A 25,587-nucleotide genomic window follows, 5' to 3' on the forward strand; every position below is an offset into this window, starting at 1 on the left:
CACAGAATCTGCTATCTGTTTTCTGTTTCCCCTATCCACCGAGTCTTGTATGACTTTCACTCTCTCTGACTTTACCCTTCTCTGCTGGGCCTCAGTACCCAGCCATAGTGTCATTGGCCTGGCTGCTGATAGTTCATCTTCCACCACACTCCAAGCAGTATCCAAAAGGGTATACTTACTGCTGAAGGGAATGTCCACAGGGGAAGCCTGCACTGACTGGTTACTCCCTTTACTTCGCCCAGGTACTACCTGAAGTTGCGCTCTGGGTTTGAACACCTCAGTAAAAGTCTCATCTAGAAGGTATTCGGCGTCCTGGATGGTCCCCAGCGCATCCAGCTCCAACTCCAACTCCATCTCCAGTTTCTTGACCTTAGCAGCTAGGAGTTGCAGTTGGATGCACTTCTTGCAGATGTAGACATCAGGGAGATTGTCAAGTTCCCACATCTCACAGGAGGAGCATTCAGCTGCCACACTACTGACCTGCCTACACTTGTTGCATCTCTAACTTCTCAAGCTTAAATTCTAGTCTCTTCCTGTTCTCACCTGTTAAGCCAAACCCTGGCCGTTCCAACAATGGACACTACTATAATGGCTGCTCTGCTTACAACTCACTTCTTTTATTGGTCCCTGCTGAGTGCTTAATAGATCATTATGATGGCAGTCCACTGAAAAGTTCCAAAAGCCCCCAGCTGATTTTTTTTTAAAAACTTGCACTACCTCACCAACAAATGACTTCTTTGCAACCCACTGAACATGACAATTCCAGTCCACCCCATTTCCAGACCAACCTAATCCCAGCACAACCCAAAACCATTCCACCCCAATCCCAAACTCACTCCAGCCCAATCCCAATCTCACTCTAGCCCAATCCCAATCTCACTCCAGCCCAGCCCAATCCTGTCACAACCCAAAACCATTCCACCCCAATCCCAGTCCTAAACCATCCCAGCTCAATCCATTCTCAGCCCACCAAATCCTAGACTACCACAATCCTACTCCATCCTAATCTCAGTCCATTCTAGACCCACAGAATTGCAATGAAAACAATCACAACATAACCCCATTCCGGCCCCACCCATTCCAACCCAACACCAACCCTAGTCTATCCCAGCCCAAACCAATTCCAGTCAAATCCAACCCCAACCCCAGTCCATCCCAGCCATGCAGGCACCTCCACCCTGGGAGCTGAGGGAGATGGTTCTACCTCAGAGCAACCTGACAATTTCAGCCCTAAGGAGCATTTTCATTCTGTCTTTAGACTTCAGTAGTGGGGCCTTACCTCTTGTGCAGGTAGGCGGGTGAGGGTTAAAGACGCCGTTATCTCCACATCTACTCTCGCTGGAACCTTCAAGTTTAAATCCTTCATTGCAGGTGAACGTAATAATAGTGTTATAGCGATAATAATATGATGTATAGTAGCTATATTTTGATGTATAATCTCCATTCTGAATTGGCAAAGGTGGTTGGCAACGTACTGCAGGAAAGGAACAGGTTAGTCATCACTCAAGAGCGATATGAAGGACCAGTAGAGTCACAAAGTAACATAAAGCATAGAACCAAGAACAGTAGAGCTCATAAATGGGCCCTTCAGTCCACAATGTTATTCTGGATTAATTAAACAATCTTACATGTAAAACGTTACAGGATTCTCCTTGTAAAATAGAATTAAGGTAATATTATGGCTTATTCTTTGCCTTCCTGATTTCTCATGTTTTCTCTTGTACTCTTTAAACCTCAGTGACTTGTTTGATAACAATTTCCTATGCCTGACATGCGTTCCTTCATTTCCCCTTCAATATCCTCTGCCTTACCTGGAAGGACTGCTTATGTCCTGGATGGTGGTGGAGGAGAAAGTGTGGGGTCAAATGTTACACCTTCAATAGTTGCAGGGAAAATTGCTTGGGGAGGGGCTAAGTAAACAGTGGGTCGGAGAGGGAGTGGTTTCTGAGGAAAGCAGGAATGGGTGGGAAAATGGAATTGGTGGTGGGATCACATTGTAGCTGGTGAATGTGATCCCACCATGTGATGAAGACTGTTGTATGACTCTTCTTGCAGAAACGTGACTCCAGGACAGCAATCCAGGCACCATCAGTCTACAGGTCATTACACGCAGGAACTTGGGCTATATTGCTTCATTGTTATTGTGCCACATGTACTCTGTGCCGTGTGTGACTGTTGGTAGTGTGTTTTGCACCTTGGCTTTGGAGGACCATTGTTTTGTTTGGCTATGTTTACATCTATGGTTGAATGACAATTGAATTTGAAATTTCGAAGAATGTTCGACTGGATGTGGATGTAGGTGTGGTGATAGGTGAGGACCAAGCAAGCACTTTCTGGGAGACATAGTGTGAGAGCAGATGTCCAGGAAATGAAGGAGATGCTGAGTAACATATTCAAAGTATCGAGCAAAAAAGCATATTCACAAAAATAAACATATATAGCCCAAGACCCTGAATGACAATGTCCGGCAACCAATGGTACAGTCTCCTGGCAGCGTACAGTTACATGCAATCCAAACTGTCACTCGACCCCTGGAACACGAGAAGACAGCACCGACGGGAGAGACCAGGCCGCAGCCAAGCTCACCACACTGTAGCGCTTTTGCATTGCTCTCCTGGTCTGCAGCAGCAAGCAAGCCTGAGGCTTGAGGCCTAGTTCTCGCTATAACTGAGGCTACACAGCTCCCATGTTGACTGTGATGCGCACTTAACTCTCACTATGGGTGAGCCTTGTATTCGCAGAGGGGGATGGTTCATCTGCACCTTCCTGAAGTCCACAATGATTTCCTTGGTCTTCTCCACATTCAGGCTTAGGTCATTCTCATAACAATCCATCAGCTGCTCCACTTCCTCTCTGCACTCCATCTCGCCAGCGTCCTTGATGCCCAACTCCAATTTAAAACTTCTCCCACAAGGACCTATCCTTGTCTGTAGCTATCCTGACAGTTGAGGGGTTGTCATTACTGTTCCCTAAGTGTTCACCAACTGAAAGGTCAGTCACCTGGAAGGAACCTTGGATTAAAAACATCAGAATCCAACAAGCTTGAGGACATAGCATTGTACTTTACATTCATAAAACAAAACTTGATAAAATGCATACTTACTCTCCTGACATTTAGGTGAGGGGTGGTCATATTTATCGTCCCCCTTACAATGAAGGGTCTCAATGCCAATCAGCTTATATCCTCTCCCGCAGGTAAATGTGACAGTCTCATGTTTTGCATATATTTCTTTAGGATTCTCTATACGTCTACCAATAATTCTTTCGGGTCTGTGGCATCCACCTGCCAAGATGACAACACAATAACCTCAGCTGGAAAAAGAATTATATCAACTCTCACATCAGAAGATGGAGGCAGTGGAAACACAAGTATAAACAAGAGAAAGTCTGCAGATGCTGGAAATCCAAAGCAAAGCGCACAACATACCGGAGGAACTCAGGAGGTTGGGTAGCATCTATGGAAGTGAATAGTTAGTTGACATTTCAGGCCGAGACCCTTCTTCAGGATTGGAAAAAGAAGTCATAGTCATAGTCATACTTTACTGATCCCAGGGGGAAATTGGTTTTCGTTACAGTTGCATCCATAAATAATAAATAGTAATAGAACCATAAATAGTTAAATAGTAATATGTACATTATGCCAGTAAATTATGTAATAAGTCCAGGACCAGCCTATTGGCTCAGGGTGTCTGACCCTCCAAGGGAGGAGTTGTAAAGTTTGATGGCCACAGGCAGGAATGACTTCCTATGACGCTCTGTGCTGCATCTCGGTGGAATGAATCTCTGGCTGAATGTACTCCTGTGCCCACCCAGTACATTATGTAGTGGATGGGAGACATTGACCAAGATGGCATGCAACTTAGACAGCATCCTCTTTTCAGACACCACCGTGAGAGAGTCCAGTTCCATCCCCACAACAGCACTGGCCTTGCGAATAAGTTTGTTGATTCTGTTGGTGTCTGCTACACTCAGCCTGCTGCCCCAGCACACAACAGCAAACATGATCGCACTGGCCACCACAGACTCGTAGAACATCCTCAGCATTGTCCGGCAGATGTTAAACGACCTCAGTCTCCTCAGGAAATAGAGATGGCTCTGACCCTTCTTGTAGACAGCCTCAGTGTTCTCTGACCAGTCCAGTTTATTGTCAATACGTATCCCCAGGTATCTGTAATCCTCCACCATGTCCACACTGACCCCCTGGATGGAAACAGGGGTCACCAGTACCTTAGCTCTCCTCAGGTCTACCACCAGCTCCTTAGTATTTTTCACATTAAGCTGCAGATAATTCTGCTCACACCATGTGACAAAGTTTCCTACCATAGCCCTGTACTCAGCCTCATCTCCCTTGCTGATGCATCCAACTATGGCAGAGTCATCTGAAAACTTCTGAAGATGACAAGACTCTGTGCAGTAGTTGATGTCCGAGGTGTGAATGGTGAAGAGAAAGGGAGACAAGACAGTCCTCTGTGAAGCCCCAGTGCTGCTGATCACTCTGTCGGACACACAGCGTTGCAAGCACACGTACTGTGGTCTGCCAGTCAGGTAATCAAGAATCCATGACACCAGGGGGAAGATACCAGGAAAAAAAGGTGGAGGAGGGGAAGGAGGCTAACTAGAAGGTGATAGGTGAAGCCAGGTGGGTGGGAAGGGTCAAGGGTTGGAGTAGAAGAAATCTGATAGGAGAGGAGAGTGGACCATAGGGGAAAGGAGGAGGAGGGGACCCAGGGAGAGGTCATAGGCAGGTGAGAAGAGAAAAAAGGTCAGAGTGAGGAATGGAAAGGTGGGGGGGGGGGGTGGAATTTGTTTACAGGAAGGAGAAATTGATATTCATGCTATCAGGTTTGGAGGGTATCCAGACGGAATATAAGGTGTTGCTCCTCCACCCTGAGGGTGGTTTCATCTTGGCACAAGAGGAGGCCGTGGACTGACATTGTCAGTACAGGAATGGAAATCAGAATTAAAATGTTTGATCACAGGAAGTCTCATTTGTGGTGGATGGTGTGGAGGTGCTTGATGAAACGGTCCCCCAATTTACGACGGGTGTCATGAATATAAAGGAGACCACATCGGGAGGACATGTAGACATTTTGCCCTTGTGCTAAGTAGGGTAAGTTTCTCCTCTGAAACTGCACTTTCTCCAGATCCCTGTCTTAGTATTCAAAAATATTTCACCTTCTGTTATGAATAGATGGCGACTGAGCTTCTAGAACCATCTTGAGTAGAGAATTCCAAAGACTCACCACCCTCTGGATGAATAAATTTCTTCCCACCTCTGTCCTGAGCTCCCAACCCCTTCTTCTGGTCTGTGACCCCTAGTTCTAGACATCCACCATCTCAAAGTTCAAAAGTTCAAAATAAGTGCATGATCAAAATGCAGAACTGTGCAAAGGCTTAGGCATATATCTAGGGTTCCTAGGACTTCTGCACACTACTGTAGTAAGTTTATGTATTGCACTGTATTGCTGCCATAAAAAAAGGCAAATTTCATGACATATAAACATAGAAATAGGAGGAGGGGTAGGCCACCCGACTCATCAAGCCTGCTCCTCCATCCAATATGGTCATGGTTGATCATCTCCACCTACCTGGCTTTTCCCCATAACCGTCAATTCCCCTACTATTCAAAACCTTATCCAACCTTGTCTTAAATATATTTACTGAGGTAGCCTCCACTGCTTCATTGGGCAGAGAATTCCACACATTCACCCCTCTTTGGGAAAAGCAGTTCCTCCTCATCTCCGTCCTAAGTTTACTCCCCCCAATCTTGAGGCTATGTCCCTTAGTTCTAGTCTCACCTGCCAGTGAAAACAACTTTCCTGCTTCGACCTTATCTATTGCTTTCATAGTTGTATATGGTTTTATAAGATCTCCTCTCATCCTTCTGAATTCCAGTGAGTACAGTCCAATGAGACTCAATCTCTGCTCATAGCTTAACCTTCTTATCTCTGGAATGAACCTGGTGAACCCCCTCTGTACCACCTCCAAAGCCAGTATATCCTTCCTCAAGTAAGGAGACCAGAACTGCACGCAGTACTGCAGGTGTGGCCTCACCAGTACTCTGTACAGTTGCAGAATAAGTTCCCTACTCTTAAATTCAATCCCTCTAACAATGAAGGCTAATATTCCATTTGTCTTCTTGATAGCCTGCTGTACCTGCAAACCAACCTTTTGTGATTCATGCACAAGCACTCCCACATCCCTCTGCACAGCAGCATGCTACAAACTTTTATCATTTAAACAATCATCTGATCTTCCATTTTTCCTTCCAAAGTGGATGACTTCACATTCACCAACATTGTACTCCATCTGCCAGACCCTTGCCCACTCAATGAACTTATCTATACCTCTCTGCAGTCTCTCCACATCATCGGCACAGTTTGCTTTTTCATTCAATGTAATGTCATCAGCAAATTTAGATACACTACACTCGTGTCCCCTCTTCCAAATCATTAATGTATATCATGAACAGTTGTGAGCCCAGCACTGACCCCTGCAGCACACCGCTCACTACTGATTGCCAGCCAGAGTAACACCCATGTATCCCAACTCCCTGCTGTCTGGTAGTTAACCAATCCTCTATCCATGTTAATATATCACCCCAACTTTATGCATCCTTATCTTATGGATAAGTCTTTTATGTGGCACCTTATCGAATGCCTTCTGGAAATCCAAGTAAGTAACATCCATCTGTTTCCCTCTATCCACTGTGCTTATTATATCCTCAAAGAACCCCAGTAAGTTTGTCAAACAGGACCTGCCTTTACTGAATCCATGCTGCCTCTGCCTGATGGATCCATTTCTTTCTGAATGTCTTACTATTTCTTCTTCAGTGATAGCTTCAATATGTGAGTGACGATCAACCTGATTCTGATACGGGTCTCTATGGTGGACTGAGAGTGGGAAGGAGGCAGGGAGAGGGGAATCATGGTTGGGAAAAGGGGAAGGGAGAGGGGAGGGAGGGGGAAGCACCAGAGAGACTTTCTGTAATGATCAATAAACCGATTGTTTGGAATCAAATGACCTTGTCTGGTGTCTCAGGGCTGGGTGTGTCTGCACTCTCTGCCCTCAGCACTCCTTCTCTGTCACCTGTCCCACACTTCACCTGTGGCAGTCCACCCTCACTGTTCCCATTCGCAAAGGATTTGCTTCAATCACATTTACAAATTCTCTCTCAGCTCCACGTTGACAAGTATAGTACTGTGCAAAAATCTTAGGACACCCTCGCTCTGTCTCTCTCTCTCTGCAAAAGTAGACAAACTGTGCAAGTAACAAAAATAGAGATACAATACAATATGGGGTATGATAGCAACACATAAGAGATATTTAAACAGACACGTGAATGCAGGGGCAAGGACCATGTGCAGGCATAAACAGAAGGTTTGCATAATGCTTTACAGTACCAAATCAGCAATTCACCAGACCTTCCAGGTATGCACATCACGTCACATACACCACTGTGCTGTGACACACATGGACACAGTGGCCACTCTGGCTCCAGTTTGCACTTGAACTTGAGAGAGTGGACCGAATGGCCTGTATGACCCTTTGAATCTATGAAGGCATCCACTTGATTCACGTTCACACCAGGGGAATTTACAACAGCCAATTAATCCACCAAGCCGAGATCAGGATTGGTGCTGAGAGGTAGCATCTCTAGGCATCATTGTAAAACTTTCTCCAAGATAAAAACCTTTCAACAAACATAAAAGTTGCTGGTGAACGCTGCAGGCCAGGCAGTATCTATTGGAAGAGGTACAGTTGATGTTTCGGGCATCTCCCCCATTTCACGCACATCTGCTCTCACTCCATCCTCCCGCCACACCACTAGGAATAGGGTTCCCCTTGTCCTCACCTACCACTCCACCAGCCTCCGGGTCCAACATATAATTCTCCGTAACTTCCGCCACCTCCAACGGGATCCCACAACTAAGCACATCTTTCCCACCCCCCCCCCCACACAACTCCCTTGTCCATTCGTCACCCCCATCCCTCCCCACCAATCTCCCTCCTGGCACTTATCCTTGTAAGCGGAACAAGTGCCACACATGCCCTTACACTTCCTCCCTCACCACCATTCAGGGCCCCAGACAGTCCTTCCAGGTGAGGCGACACTTCACCTGCGAGTCAGCTGGGGTGATATACTGTGTCCGGTGCTCCCGATGTGGCCTTCTATATATTGGCGAGACCCGACGCAGACTGGGAAATCATTTCGCTGAACACCTTCGCTCTGTCCGTCAGAGAAAGCAGGATCTCCCAGTGGCCACACATTTTAATTCCACATCCCATTCCCATTCTGATATGTCTACTGTAAAGATGAAGCCGCACTCAGGTTGGAGGAACAACACCTTATATTCCATCTGGGTAGCCTCCAACCTGATGGCATGAACATTGACTTCTCTTTCTTTCACTAATGCCCACCTCCCCATCGTACCCCATCCGTTATTTATTTATATACACACATTCTTTCTCTCTCTCTCCTTTTTCTCCCTCTGTCCCTCTGACTATACCCCTTGCCCATCCTCTGGGTTCCCCCCCCCCTTTTTCCTTCTCCCTGGGCCTCCTGTCCCAGGATCCTCTCATATCCCTTTAGCCAATCACCTGTCCAGCTCTTGGCTCCATCCTTCCCCCTCCTGTCTTCTCCTATCATTTCGGATCTCCCCCTCCCCCTCCCACTTTCAAATCCCTTACTAGCTCTTCTTTCAGGTAGTCCTGACGAAGGGTCTCGGCCCGAAACGTTGACTGTACCTCTTCCTAGAGATGCTGCCTGGCCTGCTGCATTCACCGGCAACTTTGATGTGCGTTGTTTGAAATTCCAGCATCTGAAGATTTCCTCGTGTCAACCTTTCAACAAATATTGTTTGTGCTTTATTGCGAACTTTGGAATAGCGTTACTCACTAAACCGACAGGTTGGTGGATCATCGCTGAATTTACTGTCGTTGTTGCACCTGATGACGTTGCTGCCATCAATTTCAAAACCGTGATCACATTCGAACATTACCTCCTCCTCATATTTCAGTACACTCTGAGGACTTGATCTGATGCGGCCATTTGAAGGAGGATTCGGAACGAAACATTGTACATCTGCTTGGAGAAAATAATGGATCAGTTTCGTCCAGGAGTAGTGGGCTCGTAAGCTTCTGCATCTTCTCCCTACCTGATGCTCGTGCACTGAATACATAAAGGTGGTCAGAAATTTGATTGGACATTTAGATACACTGGAGAGATCTGATTGGGAGAAGTTCGCAGACACAGTAGCTGGTCATTGCACAAGGGGGCTGGGAAGGTTCTGAGATAAAAGGAAGACACTGCCTATTGGAGTGGTTATGAAAGGAGCAGTCGTTGGAGTAGCATGAGTCAGGGTAGTGAGGCTTTGGCTCATCGGGGCTTCATCGAGGATGGGCCTAGGCAAGGTAAGAAGGTAAGTTACTTTCATACCTCTCTTCTTTTCTCTACTTTTCTCTAGCTTAAGCATAGTGGGTATGACTGCAAGGCCAGTTTTCTGCTCTGGGTGTCAGATGTGGGATATCTGGGAGACATCCAGCCTCCCTGATGGCCACATCCGCACTGAATCAAGTAGCAGCTCCTTACAGACTGAGCTAGGGAACTGGAGCTGCAGCTCGATGACCTTCGCCTTGTTAGGGAAAGTAAGGAGGTGATCAACAGGAGCTACAGGCAGGTACACTGGGGCCACAGGAAACAGAGAAGTGGGTGACTGCCAAGAGAGGGAAGGGAGAGCATCAGGCAGTGGAGAGCACCCCTGTGGCTATCCCCCTTAACAATAAGTACTGTTGGTGGGGATGACCTACCTGGGGGAAGCAACAGCGGACGTGCCTCTGGCACTGACTCTGGCCCTGCAGCTCAGAAGGGAAGGTAACAGAAGAGGATAGCAGCAGTGATAGGGGACTCCATAGTTAGGGGACAGATAGGTGATTCTGTGGGCGTGAAAAAGAAACACAGATGGTAGTTTGCCTCCCAGGTGTCAGGGTTCGTGATGTTTCTGACCACATGCACAATATCCTGAAATGGGAGGGTGGGCAGCCAGAGGTCGCGGTACATATTGGTACCAATGACATAGGGAGAAAAGCAGAGGAGGTCCCGAAAGCAGAATACAGGGAGTTAGGAAGGAAGCTGAGAAGCAGGGCTTCAAGGGTTGTAATCTCAGGATTGTCACCTGTGCCACATGACAGTGAGTATGGGAATAGAATGAGGAGGAGGATAAATGCATGGCTGATGGATTGGAGCAAGAGGCAGGGATTCAGATTTCTGGATCATTGGGACCTCTACTGGGGCAGGTGCGACCTGTACAAAAATGAGGGGTTGCACTTGAATCCGAGGGGGACCAATATCCTGGCGGGGAGGTTTGCCATTGATATTGGGGAGGATTTAAACTAGATTTGCAGAGGGGTGGGAACTGAAGTGAAGAGGCAGAGGATGGGAAAGTTGGAGCACAAGTGGAGACAGCTTGTAGGGAATTTGTGAGGAAGGATAGGCAGACGATAGAGCAAAGATGCACTCCACCTGATGGTTTGAGATGCGTCGATTTTAATGCAAGTGATATTATAAACAAGGCCGATGAACTTAGAGCGTAGATCAATACATGGAACTATGACATTGTGGCCATTACAGAGACTTAGATGTCTCAGGGGCAGGAATGGCTGCTGAGTGAGCCAGTCTTTAGATGTTTCGAAAAGGACAGGAAGGAGGCAAAAGACGTGGGGATGTGGCATTGCTAATCAGGGATAGTGTCACGGCTGCAGAAAAGGGGGAAGGGATTATCCACTAAATCAGTGTGGGTGAAAGTCAGAAACAGGAAATGGACAATAACTCTACAGGGTGTTTTTTATAGACCCCCTCCCCAACAGTTACAGGGACATTGAGGAGCAGATAGAGAAGCAGATTCTGGAATGGTGCAATAATAATAGGGTTGTTATGGTGGGAGGGGGAACTTAATGTAAACTGGCATCTCCTTAGAGCAAGGGGTTTAGATGGGGTGGAGTTTGTTAGGTGCGTTCAGGAAGGTTTCCTGGCACAGTATGTAGAAAAGCCAACTAGATGAGAGGCAGTACTTGATCTGGTATCGGGAAATGAACTTGATCAGGTGTCAGATCTCTTGGTGGGAGAGCATTTTGGAGGTAGTGATCACAACTTTATCTCCTTTACCATAGAGCTGGAGAGGGATAGGAGCAGACAAACTGGGAAAACATTTAGAATATAGAACATAGAACAAATAAAACCTACAGCACAACACAGGCCCTTCGGCCCACAAAGCTATGCTGAACATGTCCTTACCTTAGAAATTACCTAGGGTTACCCATAGCCCTCTATTTTTCTAAGCTCCATGTACCTATCCAGGTGTCTCTTAAAAGACCCTATCGTATCCACCACCATCACCGGCAGCCCATTCCACACACTTACCACTCTCTGCGTAAAAAAAACTTAACCCTGACATCTCTGTACCTACTTCTAAGCTCCTTAAAACTATGCCTTCTCATGGTAGCCACTTCAGCCAGGGAAAAAGCCTCTGACTATCCACACAATCAATGCCTCTCATCATCTTGTACACCTGTATCAGGTCACCTGTCATCCTCTGTTGCTCCAAGGGGAAAAGGCCGAGTTCACTCAACCTATTCTCATAAGGCATGTTCCCAATCCAGGCAACATCCTTGTAAATTTCCTCTGCACCCTTTCCACATCCTTCCTGTAGTGAGGTGCCCAGAACTGAGCACAGTACTCCAAGTGGGTATGACCAGGGTCCTATATAGCTGCAACATTACCTCTCGGCTCTTAAACTCAACCCCACGATTGATGAAAGACAATGCACCACACGCCTTCTTAACCACAGAGTCAACCTGCGCAGCAGCTTTGGGTGTCCTATGGACTCGGACCCCAAGATCTCTCTGATCCTCCACACCGCCAAGACTCTTACCATTAATGCTCTATTCTGCCATCATATTTGACCTATCAAAATGAACCACCTCACGCTTATCTGGGTTGAACTCCATCTGCCACTTCTCAGCCCTGTTTTGCATCCTATCTATGTCCCACTGTAATCTCTGACAGCCCTCCACACTATCCATAACATCCCCAATCTTTGTGTCATCAGCAGATTTACTAACCTATCCCTCCACATCCTCATCCAAGTCATTTATTAAAAATCATGAAGAGTAGGGGTCCCAGAACAGATCCCTGAGGCACGCCACTGGTCACCGACCTCCATACAGAATATGACCCATCTACAACCACTCTTTGCCTTCTGTGGGTAAGCCAGTTCTGGATCCACAAAGCAATGTCTCCTTGGATCCCATGCCTCCTTACTTTCTCAATAAGCCTGGCATGGGGTACCTTAGCAAATGCCTTGCTGAAATCCATATACACTACATCTATGGCTCCACCTTCATCAATGTCTTTAGTCACATCCTCAAAAAGCTCAATCAAGCTCGGAAGGTATGATCTGCCTTTGACAAAGCCATGCTGACTATTCCTAATCATATTATGCCCCTCCGAATATTCATAAATCCTGCCTCTCAGGATCTTCTCTATCAACTGACCAACCACTGGTTTACAATTTCTTGGGCTATCTCTACTCCCTTTCTTGAATAAGGGAACAACATCCACAACCCTCCAATCCTCCAGAACCTCTCCTCTCCTCGATGATGCAAAGATCATCGCCAGAGGCACAGCAATCTTCTCCCTCGCTTCCCACAGTAGCCTGGGGTATATCCCATCCGGTCCCGGTGACTTATCCAACTTGATGCTTTCCAAAAGATCCAGCACATCCTCTTTCTTAATATCTACATGCTCAAGTTTTTCAGTCCGCTGTAAGTCATCCCTACAATCGCCAAGATCCTTTTCCGTAGTGAATACTGAAGCAAAATATTTATTAAGTACCTCTGCTATCTCCTCCGTTTCCATACACACTTGATTGGTCCTATTCTCTCATGTCTTATCCTCTTACTCTTCACATATTTGTAGAATGCCTTGGGGTTTTCCTTAATCCTGTCTGCCAAGGCCTTCTCATGGCCCCTTCTGTTTCTCCTAATTTCATTCTTAAATTCTTTCTTGCTAGCCCTATAATCTTCTAGATCTCTATCATTACCTAGTTTTTTGAATCTTTCATAAGCTCTTCTTTTCTTCTTGACTAGATTTGCAACAGCCTTTGTACCCCATGGTTCCTGTACCCTACCATCCTTTCCCTGCCTCGTTGGAACGTACCTATGCAGAACCCCACGCAAATATCCCCCGAACACTTGCCACATTTCTTCCATACGTTTCCCTGAGAACATCCATTTCCAATTTATGCTTCCAAGTTCCTGCCTGATAGCCTCATATTTCCCCTTACTTCAATTAAACATTTCCCTAACTTGTCTGTTCCTATCCTCTCCAATGCTATGGTAAAGGAGATAGAATTGTGATCACTATCTCCAGAATGCTCTCCCACTGAGAGACCTGACACCTGACCAGGTTCATTTCCCAATATCAGATCAAGTGTAGTCTCTCCTCTTGTAGGCTTATCTACATATTGTGTCTAGAAACCTTCCTGAACACACCTAACAAATTCCACGCCATCTAAACCCCTCACTCTAGGGAGATGCCAATCAATATTTGGGAAATTAAAATCTCCCACCACAACAACCCTGTTATTATTACACCTTTGCAGAATCTGTCTCCCTATCTGCTCCTCGATGTCCCTGTTATTATTGGGTGGTCTATAAAAAACACTCAGTAAGAGTTATTGACCCCTTCCTCTTCCTAACTTCCACCCACAGAGACTCCGTAGACAACCCCTCCATGACTTCCTCCTTTTGTGCAGCTGTGACACTATCTCTGATCAACAGTGCCACGCCCCCACCTCTTTTGGCTCCTCCCTGTCCTTTCTGAAACATTTAAAGCCTGGCACTTGAAGTAGCCATTCTTGCCCCTGCACATCGAAGTCTCTGTAATGGCCACAACATCATAGCTCCAAGTACTGATCCACGCTCTAAGCTCATCCGCTTTATTCATGATACTCCTCGCATTAAAATAAACACAGCTCAAACCATCGGTCTAAGCGTGTCCCTTCTCTATCATCTGCCTATCCTCCCTCTTGCACTGTCTCCAAGCTTTCTCTATTTGTGAACCAACCGCCCCTACCTCCGTCACTTCAGTTCGGGTTCTCACCCCCCAGCAATTCTAGTTTAAACTCTCCCTGATAGCCTTAGTAAACCTCCCTGCCAGGATGTTGGTCCCCTTGGGATTCAAGTGCAACCCGTCCTTTTTGTACAGGTCCCACCTGTCTTAAAAGAGGTCCCACTGATCCAGAAATCTGAATCCCTGCCTCCTGCTCCAATCCCTCTACCCTATTTTAATTGCGGTAGAGGGAAATATGATATGAGGCAGGAACTTGGGAGCATAAACTGGGAGCAGATGTTCTCAGGGAAATGCATGGCAGCAATGCGCAAACGTTGCATGGCGTTCTGCATAGGTATTTTCCATTGAGGCAGGGAAGGGATGGTAGGCTGCAAGAACCTTCTTGTACAAAGGATGTGGAAAATTTAGTTAAGAAGAAAAGAAAAGATTATGAAAGATTCAAGAAACTAGGTACTGTTGGAGCTCTAGAAAATGACAAGGCTGCCAGGAAGAAGCTTAAAAATGAAATTAGGAGAGCTAGAAGGGGCAGTGAGAAGGCCTTGGCGAGCAGGATTAAGGAAAACCCAAAGGCATTCTACAAGTATGTGAAGAGGAAAAAGATGAGTCATGTGAAGATAGGACCAGTCAGGTGTGATAACAGAAACATATACACGGAGTCGGAGGACGTAGCAGAGGAACTTAATGAATACTTTGCTTCAGTATTCACCCGGGAAAAGGACCTTGGCAATTGTGGGGATGACTTACAGTGGAGTGAAATGCTTGAGCATATAATTCAGCATGGATTTGTGAAAGGAAAATCATGTCTGACGAATCTCATAGAATTTTTTGAGGATGTAACTAGTAGAGTGGATAGGGGAGAACCAGTGGATGTGGTATATTTGGATTTTCAGAAGGCTTTTGACAAGGTCCCACACAGGAGATTAGTGTGCAAACTTAAAGCACACGGTATTGTGGGTAAGGTATTGGTGTGGGTGGAGAGTTGGTTAGCAGACAGGAAGCAAAGAGTGGGAATAAACGGGACCTTTTCAGAATGGCAGGCGGTGACTAGTGGGGTACCGCAAGGCTCAGTGCTGGGACCCCAGTTGTTTACAATATATATTAATGACTTGGATGAGGGAATTAAATGCAGCATCTCCAAGTTTGCGGATGACACGAAGCTGGGTGGCAGTGTTAGCTGTGAGGAGGATGCTAAGAGGATGCAGAATGACTTGGATAGGTTGGGTGAGTGGGCAAATTCATGGCAGATGCAATTTAATGTGGATAAATGTGAAGTTATCCACTTTGGTGGCAAAAATAGGAAAACAGATTATTATCTGCATGGTGGCCGATTAGGAAAAGGGGAGGTGCAACGAGACCTGGGTGTCATTATACACCAGTCATTGAAAGTGGGCATGCAGGTACAGCAGGCGGTGAAAAAGGCGAATGGTATGCTGGCATTTATAGCGAGAGGATTCGAGTACAGGAGCAGGGAGGTACTACTGCAGTTGTACAAGGTCTTGGTGAGACCACACCTGGAGTATTGTGTGCAGTTTTGGTCCCCTAATTTGAGGAAAGACATCCTTGCCATAGAGGGAGTACAAAGAAGGTTCACCAGATTGATTCCTGGGATGGCAAGACTTTCATATGAAGAACGACTGGATGAACTGGGCTTGTACTCGTTGGAATTTAGAAGATTGAGGGGGGATCTGATTGAAACGTATAAAATCCTAAAAGGATTGAACAGGCTAGATGCAGGAAGATTGTTTCCGATGTTGGGGAAGTCCAGAACAAGGGGTCACAGTTTGAGGATAAAGGGGAAGCCTTTTAGGACCGAGATTAGGAAAAACTTCTTCACACACAGAGAGTGGTGAATCTGTGGAATTCTCTGCCACAGGAAACAGTTGAGGCCAGTTCATTGGCTATATTTAAGAGGGAGTTAGATATGGCCCTTGTGGCTACAGGGATCAGGGGGTATGGAGGGAAGGCTGGTGCAGGGCTCTGAGTTGGATGATCAGCCATGATCATAATAAATGGCGGTGCAGGCTCGACGGGCCGAATGGCCTACTCCTGCACCTATTTTCTATGTTTCTATGTTTCTATAATCATTAAGAAAGAGGATGTGCTGGAGCTTTTGAAAAGCATAAAGTTAGATAAATTGCCAGGATTGGGCGAGATATACCCCAGGCTACTGTGGAGTGAGGGAGGAAATTGCTGAGCCTCTGGTGATGATCTTAGAGATAGAAGAACTACCAGAAGATTGGAGGGTTGCATGTGTATTTCCCTTGTTCAAGAAAGGGAGTAGAGATAACCCAGTAAATATAGACCAGTGAGTCTTACTTCAATGGTGAGCAAGTTGTTGGAGAAGATCCTGAGAGACAGGATTGATGAGCATTTGGAGAGACATAATCTGATTAGGGCTAGTTATTATGGCTTTGTCAGGGCAGGTCATGCCTTATGAGCCTGATTGAGTTCTCAGTGGCCAGTGGTGTTCCACAGGGATCTGTTCTGGGAACCCTCCTCTTTGCAATTTTTATAAATGATCTGAATCAAGAAGTAGAAGGGTGGGTTAGTAAGTTTGCTGATGACACAAAAGGTTGGGAGTGTAGTGGATAGTCTGGAGGGCTGTCAGAGGTTGCAGCAGGATGCAGAACTGGATTGAGAACTGGCAGGTGGAGATCAACCCAGATAGGTGTGAAGTGGTTCATTTTGGTAGGTCAAATTTGAAGACAGAATATAGTTTTAATCGTAAGAATCTTGGTAGTGTGGAGGTACAGAGAGATCTTGGGGTCCATGTCCATAGGACACACAAAGCTGCTGAGCAGGTTGACGGTGTTGTTAAGAAGACGTATGGTGTGTTGGCAGTCATCAACTGTGGAACTGAGTTCAAAAGCCATGTGATAATATTATAGCAAAAAAGACCTTTGTCAGACCCCACTTGGAGAACTGTGTTCAGTTCTGGTCACCTCACTACGGGAAGGATGTAGTTACTGTAGAGAGGGTACAGAGGAGATCTACAAGGATGTTGCCTGGATTGGAGAGTGTGCCTTATGAGAATAGATTGAGTGAACTTGACCTTTTCTCCTTGGAGCGATGGAGGATGAGAGGTGACCTGATAGAGGTGTATAAGATGATGAGAGGCATTGATCATGTGGCTAGCCGAAAGCTTTTTCCTAGGGCTGAAATGGCTAACATGAGGGAGCATAGTTTTAAGGTGCTTGGAAGGGGACGTCAGGAGTAAGTTTTTCAACACAGAGAATGGTGGGTATGTGGAATGCACTGTTGGCAACTGTAATGGAGGCAGATACAACAGGGTCTTTTAAGAGACTCCTAGATAGGTACATGGAGCTTAGAAAAATAGAGGGTTACAGGGTAGGGAAATTCTAGGCAGTTTCTAGAGTAGGTTACCTGGTCAGCACAGCATCGCAGGCTGATGGGCCTGTGATGTGCTGGAGATTTCGATGTTTTATTTTCTATGTTCTATGAATTGTACAAGTAAGAAGGCAGCACATGTGCTTCTTTTTGTTACATAGCAAGATTCAAGATTCAAGATTGTTTAATGTCATTTCCAACACACAAGCGTAAAGGAGAATGAAATAATTGTTACTCTGGATCTGATGAAGCACAACAGATAAATAATATAATAATAAAAAAACTATAAATATGAATAGTATTATAATTGTATATACAGTAATATGATTTTTGAACGTTGTTTTAGCCAGTGGTGGTAGTGACAATGAGTACCACTGCCTATTAAATTCTCCCAATGGCATGCATCTCAAATGGCCTCTGACAACCAAGTCCAGCTTCTCGTCTGTCTTCACCTGTGGCTTAGTTACTAAGCCTGGTGAAACCACTTCTACTGACTGAGAAATGTTTCTGCTGACAGGAGAAGGGGCAAAGGTGAGTTACTGGCGCCTTAAAACCGGTCATTTCGGGTAGATGGAACTTGTCAGCTTTGGCTGGCAGCTCATCTAGGAGAAGGAAAACTCTGATCTTGAACCTCCGCTGCCTTGCAGCTGTACTCATTCATGGGGAAGGCTTCGGGAGTAGACCCTGAAGAAAAATTGTAGCTGCTGTCCTACGCTGAGTTCAACGCTGACTGGCAACTCAGGTGACGCCGCTGGTGCCAAACTGTACCAGTCTCTGCCATTCCTTTGGATTCATCAGCTGCCTGGAGAGGGGGAGCCTGCTGTATGGGCAACAGCTTGCTCTCCACATTGTACCGCCTGGCTTGCGTATCGTGTAGACCGCTGGGATGCAACGACCAATGGAAAGCCTTGAGTATAAATACACAAGATAACTTGTATACATAGATCAATTGTTGATGCTGGGACAGGAGTTTATTCAGCTAACAGGTAGTCCCCAAAACTTAATGTAGTTTACAGAGGGCAAAATTACATGTTAATTATCCTTTTATGTAACATGTGAGTGAACTATTGCTGTTCAGTTATATAGTCAGTGGCCACTTTATTAGGTACAGGGGTGTAGCTGTCTAGAATTGACCCTTGTATTCACCCAAGCGTTCAACTACAAGTGCTACATGGCTCACACTCCTTCAGAGGCCGATCCAATCTGAAGTCATTTTCCTGAACTGAGTTATCGGGGATGATTAGAACAGTTACGTGCCAAGTGGACCTCCCAGCCTAGAGCCACACACTGATTGCTGGAGAACCTCAGCAGGCCAAGCAACCTGCAGGGAGGAAACAGTTAACGTTTCGGGCCAAGAAATTTATTCCCCTTTATAGTGCTATGAAGAAAATAATATTAGCTACAAACACACTTATAAATGACTTAAGTAAAGCAGTTTTAAAAAGTAACAGCCTTCTCTAACTTTGTGGCCTTTGTTATATCAGTCGGTGATGGGGAGGTACAAGATTCAAGACCTTTGGCCCAACAGATCCGTGCTGACCACTTAGAAGAATGAGGAGCAGTCTCACAGAATACCAGATACCGCAAGGTTTCAATAGAGTGGACATGGAGAGGAAGTTTCCTATAGGACACCCCTTTAGAACAGAGAAGAAGAAGAATTTCTTAAGCCAGAAGGTGGTGAATCTGTGGTAATCATTGCCACAGACGGCTTTAGAGGCCAAGTTATTGGCTATAGTTAAAGCTGAGTTTGATAGATTATTGATTCACAAGAGCGTCAAAGGCTATGGGAGGAAGTTAGGAGAAAGGGATTGAGAGGAAAAATAAATCAGCTATGATCGAAAGGCAGAGAAGACTCAATAGACCAAATGGCCTGATTCTGTTCCTATGTCTTATGGTCTGTAGGCCTTCATTAAATACCTAGCATCTATTATGAATCAATGTGGTCACTGGGACCACAAGGTTTGGATCACAAAGACAGCAGAGGCATGTTACTTTTTAAAATTATTCCGTGATTAATATTTTAAACCATTTAAACATTGATATTAGGTGGAAAATGGTGAGACACGGAGAGATCAGCAGGAACGAGTTTTGATTACCTTTGCATATCGGGGGTTTGTCGCTCCACTGTCCGGAAGATGAACAAATAAGTGACTTTGCACCAATCAACGAGTAGTCACCATTACATGAATACTTGGCCAATGATCCAAATTCCCAGGCCTCGCCATTGGGTGGAGTTGGTGCAACTCCATTTTCAATCGATGGAAGACCTACACATTTGACAGCTGGGAAAGTAAGACATGGTGGGCTATGTTAGACTGATTTTAGAGCAAGTTAAAAGATTGGCACAACATTTTGGATCGAAGGGCCTGAACTGTGCTGTAATGTTCTATGTTCTCTGTTCATTGGGTGAGGATCTGGAAAAGGATGTTGGTTACGGAAGGTCTCTGAGGGAAATAGTCGACATTTCAGATCGAGATCCTTCAGCTGCCCATCCCTCTCACCAATGATATGGTATGGTGAGTCACTTCCTTCAACTACTAAGTAACGCACACTGGAGACAGCAGCCAGAGAACTGGAAATGAATACCAATGAATTGATCCACTTGACCCGAAACAGGGGTGTGTGGGCCATGGCAGTCAAAGCTTAAACTGGGCGTGGCACCTGATGATGACGATGATGGTGAACACACAGAAAATGCTGGAGGAACTCAGCAGGTCAGGCAGCCTCTATGGAGAGGAGAAAAGAGGCAGCATTTCAGGATGAGATGCTTCATCAGGAGTGGAAAGGAAGGGGAAGGAGTGGAATTTACTTACTTGTTGAATAAATTGAGAGACAATACAGAATATGTCCCTTCGGCCCTTCAAGCTGTGTCGCCGAGCAATCCTCCAACTCAATCTTAGCCTAATCACGGGACAATTTACAATCAACAATTAACCTACCAACGGGTGCGTCTTTGGACTGCGGGAGGAAACGGGGGCACCCGGAGGAAACTGGTCACAGGGAGAGATTTGCAAACTCCTTAGAGTCAGTGGCAAGGATTGAACCCGAGCCGCCTGTACCGTAAAGCACTGTGCTAACCTCTACACTATTGCGCCTTCCCAAAGCTAGAAGGTGATTGGTGAGACCAAGTGAGGGGGAAGGTAAGTGGTGGGGGGAGGGGGAAATAAAGTGCAAAGTGAAAAAGATAAGGGCTGAAAAAGAAGATATCAGGTAGGAGAGGAGAGTGGACCATGAGAATAGTCCTCCAGATACCGCTCTCTCTGTGCTGACGGTGAGAGGGCGTTTGTTGGCCGCTTTCAGAGAACAGGTCTTCTCTGTTTTTCAGGTCACATTTAGGCTATTCTGGGTCAGACATACATTAATGAACCACATGGATTTATAAAAAAAATTGGTAACTTCAAGCTCAGCATTGCTATCGAGACTGATTTCATCAACAATTGGAGCTCCCCTTCTACTGTGACGGCGTCACTAATAGACCAGGTCTCTGGATTTGAACTGCATAATCATGATATTACACCTTTGTAGAATAGTAATCCAGGTATTTGTCACCAGCCTCATCAACACTAATCTAAAGTGGAGGTTGACAGGCAAGGGCATTGATGATTACGAGGAGAAGGCAAGGAAATGAGGTTGGAAGGGAAGATAAATCAGCCATGATGGAATAGTGGAGTAGACTCGATGGCTGGATGGCCCAGTTCTGCCCTTATGTCTTCTGTTCAAACAGAAGTAATATTCTCATAAACAGGCCTGATATTTTTCAAAGAGCAGTCAAGTGTGACTTACTCTCACAGCTTGGCACTTCTCCTGACCAGCCTTGATCTTCACACAGCCTGTAACTTCTCCCAATCAGACGGTACCTAGACAGAAACACAACTGTGTTAGTGAGAGAAGAGTCAGCTATTGTTGGCTAATAAGCTGGGTGACCGACAGGGAGGGAAAGCATGAGGGAGCTACTGACAGAAGTGTCTGCAGCTACGAATTTCAGCCAAAATATATTTGCCCATAGTCCTCTCAGCAGAGGAAGGGAAAGGAAAGCCGTATGTAACGGAAGGAATTCATACTTTTAAAACCATCTGAGGATAATAAAATCATCAGCTTTCAAAGGATAAACTCAGACATCCTAACTCTCCCAGAAGTTCCGGGAGTCTCCCGCATATTAATAGTGGCTCCCTGATGCCCGCAAATTATATACAATATCACGGAAATCAATTTTTTTGAGAGTGAGCGAGAGAAAAGCAAGAGAGAGTGTGAGAGCGACCAGGAGAAAGAGAGAGAGCGCGCCATGGCAGAGTGTTCCAAAAAAATATAAAACGTACGTCACCCCAGACTACACTAAAGCGTACCCCTGCCTATTAGGGGTCAAAATAATGACAGTGTTGCTCGCCGCACTGTTTGCAACAGTGACTTTTCTATTGCCTATGGTGGGTTAAGACTGTAAAAGACGTGTTGAGGTGAGTTTAATAGGTGTCATTCGTTCATTAGCATAGCTAACGTTATTTAAACTAGCTGGCCAGCTGCTAAGGAACTACTCTATTTCAGACACCCCACCTCTCCCGGAAGTCTCCCGCAAATTGATGGTGCTACCTCCCTGAGATGAGTTTTTGCAGGGTGGAATGTCTGTAAACTGTTGTGTCTATAGAAAACAATTCTTTTCTATTATCACTTTTTACCAAACCTTTTCATATCCTAAACACGAGGAAATCTGCAGATGCTGGAAATTCAAGCAACACACACAAAAAATGCTGGTGAACGCAGCAGGCCAGGCAGCATCTATAGGAAGAGGTACAGTTGACGCTTTGGGCCGAGACCTTTCGTTGACTGTACCTCTTCCTATAGATGCTGCCTGGCCTGCTGCGTTCACCAGCATTTTTTGTGTGTGTTGCTTTTCATATTGTTTCTATGTTTCTATTTCCTTCTCTCTTTAGCTGGTTGTAAGCTTCAGAGGTACCTTTTTCTTTTACATTCAAACTGGTAAATAGGTTGATTATTATCATATGTCCTGAGGTAGAGCGAAAGAGTTTGTTTTACACTGTACACTAATACAGAGCCTTTCATTACACGGTTCCAAGCTAGCACAAGGGAGAACAGTAACAGAATGCTGACTAAGGTGTTAGTTACAGAGAAAATGCATTGTAAAGTGCAAGTGTCACAACAAGGTAGATTGTGAGGTCAAGGGTCTATCTTATCATACTAGGGAACTGTTCAATAGGCTTAGAAGCTGGTGGTACATGCTTTCAGGCTTTTGTATCTTCTGCCTGATGGGATGGTGTGCTGGGGCTTAGAGGAGAGGGAGAATCTGGGGTGCACTCAGCTTTAACAATTTGTGGAGTGCTGTGTCCGAGTATTTTTTTATGTGGAATGATTTGTCTTGGCTGCTGCTGTAATTATGGTCCATGGCTGCTTTAACATCACCTGATAAAGATTTTCTACTTCTTCCAATTCTATCACAGCATCTCCAACTTTTTCTCCCAACTTGTCACTTCTGTCTTTCTTTGACACTTTGTGTTTTGACTGATAATGTCCTTGATATGCAAGAACGTTTAAGAACATAGAACACTAAAGGCCCCTCGGCCCACAATGTTTTAGCCTACTCCAAGATCCACCTACTTGCTTCCCTCCTGTATAGCACCCCCTCGCCTATTTTTTTCATCCATGTGCCTAACTAAGAGTTTCCCAAAAGCCTCTAATGTCCCTGCCTCTGCCACCACTCCTTAGCAGGGTGTAACATGCACCCACCACCTCTCAGTGTGAAAACATACTCTGACATTCCGCCCATACTTTCCTTCAATAACCTTAAAATTATATCCTGTCTTGGTAGCCCTGGGCAAAAAGTGCTGGCTGTCGACTATCAATGCCTGTTATCGTTTTATGCAGGAAATAGAAAAGGTGAGCCAAAAGGGCAATGTTGTGGTAGTCATGGGAGACTTCTATACTGGATTGGGTGTTATGTAATGAACCGGAAGCGATTAGGGAGCTTAAGGTAAAAGAATACTTAGGAACCAGTGATTACAATATGATAGAGTTCAACTTGAAATTTAGGGAGAAAGTAAAGTCTGATGTAGCAGTATTTCAATGGATTAAGGGAAATTACAGTGGTATGAGAGAGGAGTTGGCCAAAGTAAATTGGAAGGAGCTGCTGGCAGGGATGTCAGCAGAGCAGCAATGGCGTGCGTCTCTGGGAAAAATGAGGAAGGTGCAGGACGTGTGTATTCCAAAAATGAAGAAATACTCAAATGGTAAAATAGTACAACTATGGCTGACAAGGGAAGTCAAAGCTATTGTAAAAGCAAAAGAGAGGGCATACAACAAGGCAAAACTTAGTGAGAAGATAAAGGATTGGGAAGTATTTAAAAACCCACAGAGTGCAACTAAAAAAAATTATTAGAAGGAAAAAGATGAAATATGAAAGCAAACTAGCAAATAATATCAAAGTGGATAGTAAAAGCTTTTTCAACTATGCTAAAAATAAAAGAGAGATGAGAGTGGATATAGAACCACTAGAAAATGAGGCAGGAGAAATAAAAATGGGAGCCAAGGAGATGGCTGATGAACTAAATGAGTATTTTGCATCAGTTCTCACTGTGGAAGACACTAGCAGTATGCCTGATGTAGTTTGTGAAGGAAGAGAAGTGGGTGCAGTTACTGTTACAAGAAAGTGCTCAAGAAGCTGAAAGACCTAAAGATACATAAGTCACCCGGACCAGATGAACTACACCCTAGAGTTCTGAAGGAGGTAGCATTAGAGATTGTGGCGGCATTAGTAATAATTTTTCAAAAATCATTGGACTGGCATGGTGCCAGAGAACTGGAAAATGGCAAATGTCACTTAAAGCAGGAAGACAGCAGAAAAGAAATTAAAGACCAGTTAGCCTGACCTCAGTGGTTGGGAAGATGTTGGAGTTAATTGTTAAGGATTAGTTGATGGAGTACTTGGTTACACAGGACAAGTACAAAGTCAGCATGGTTTCCTTCAGCCTGATGAAGCTTTTGGAATTCTTTGAGGAGATTACAAGTAGGATAGATAAAGGGGATGCAGTGGATGTTGTATATTTGGACTTCCAGAAGGCCTTTGACAAGGTGCCACAAATGAGGCTGTTTACCAAGTTAAGAGCCCATGGTATTACAGGAAAGTTACTAACATGGTTAGAGCATTGGCTGATTGGTAGGAGGCAGCGAGTGGAAATAAAAGGATCCTTTTCTGCTTGGCTGCCAGTGACTAGTGGTGTTCCGTAGGGGTTGGTGTTGGGACCACTTCTTTTTATGCTGTATATAAGTGATTTAGATGATGGAACAGATGACTTTGTTGCCAAGTTTGTAGATGATGTGAAGATTGGTGGAAGGGCAGGTAGTGTTGAGGAAGTAAGTAGGATGCAGAAGGATTTAGGTTAGGAGAATGGGCAAGAAAGTGGAAAATGAAATACGATGTTGGAAAATGTATGGTCATGCAGTTTGGTAGTAGAAATAAATGAGTGGACTATTTTCTAAACGGGGAGAAAATCCAAAAATTTGAGACACAAAGGGACTTGGGAGTCCTTGTGTAGAGCACGGTGAAGGTTAACTTGCAGGTTGAGTCGGTGGTGAGCAAGGCAAATGCCACGTTAGCATTCATTTCAAGAGGTCTAGAATACAAGAGCAAGGATGTGATGCTGAGGCCTTATAAGGCACTGGTGAGGCATCACCTTGAGTATTGTGAACAGTTTTGGGCCCCTCATCTTGGGAAATGTGTGCTGGCATTGGGGGGGGGGGGGTCTAGAGGAGGTTCACAAGGATAATTCCAGGAATGAAAGGGTTGTCATATGAAGAACGCTTGATGGGTATGGGTCTGTACTCGCTGGGATTCAGAAGGATGAGAGAGGATCTCATTGAAATCTTTCGAATGTTGAAAGACCTAGACAGAGTATATGTGGAAAGGATGTTTCCCATGGTGGGAGAGTCTCAGACAAGAGGGCACAGCCTCAGGATAGAGGGGCACCCTAACAAAACAGAGATGCGGAGAAATTTCTTTGGCCAAAGGGTGGTGAATTTGTGGAATTTGTTTCCACATGCAGCTGTGGAGGCCAGGTCGTTGTGTGTATTTAAGGCAGAGATTGATAGGTTCTTGATTGAAT

The 25,587-nt window shown here is 45.2% G+C and overlaps 1 protein-coding gene across 1 annotated transcript in view; it reads right to left on the bottom strand.

Moving 5' to 3' along the window:
* LOC140209568 (zona pellucida sperm-binding protein 3 receptor-like) overlaps window positions 1-25,587 on the bottom strand; it is a 75,099-nt gene that overhangs the window by 12,971 nt on the left and 36,541 nt on the right. Inside the window, exons 5-9 of the mRNA XM_072277845.1 lie at window positions 21,263-21,336; window positions 19,576-19,761; window positions 8,900-9,085; window positions 3,104-3,283; window positions 1,280-1,474 (exon numbers count right to left, since the gene is read on the bottom strand). Coding sequence (XP_072133946.1) covers window positions 1,280-1,474; window positions 3,104-3,283; window positions 8,900-9,085; window positions 19,576-19,761; window positions 21,263-21,336 — 821 coding nt within the window. The remainder of the gene's footprint in view (window positions 1-1,279; window positions 1,475-3,103; window positions 3,284-8,899; window positions 9,086-19,575; window positions 19,762-21,262; window positions 21,337-25,587) is intronic.

The sequence above is a fragment of the Mobula birostris genome, chromosome 14 (assembly GCF_030028105.1).
Source record: "Mobula birostris isolate sMobBir1 chromosome 14, sMobBir1.hap1, whole genome shotgun sequence".
Classification (NCBI taxonomy): domain Eukaryota; kingdom Metazoa; phylum Chordata; class Chondrichthyes; order Myliobatiformes; family Myliobatidae; genus Mobula; species Mobula birostris.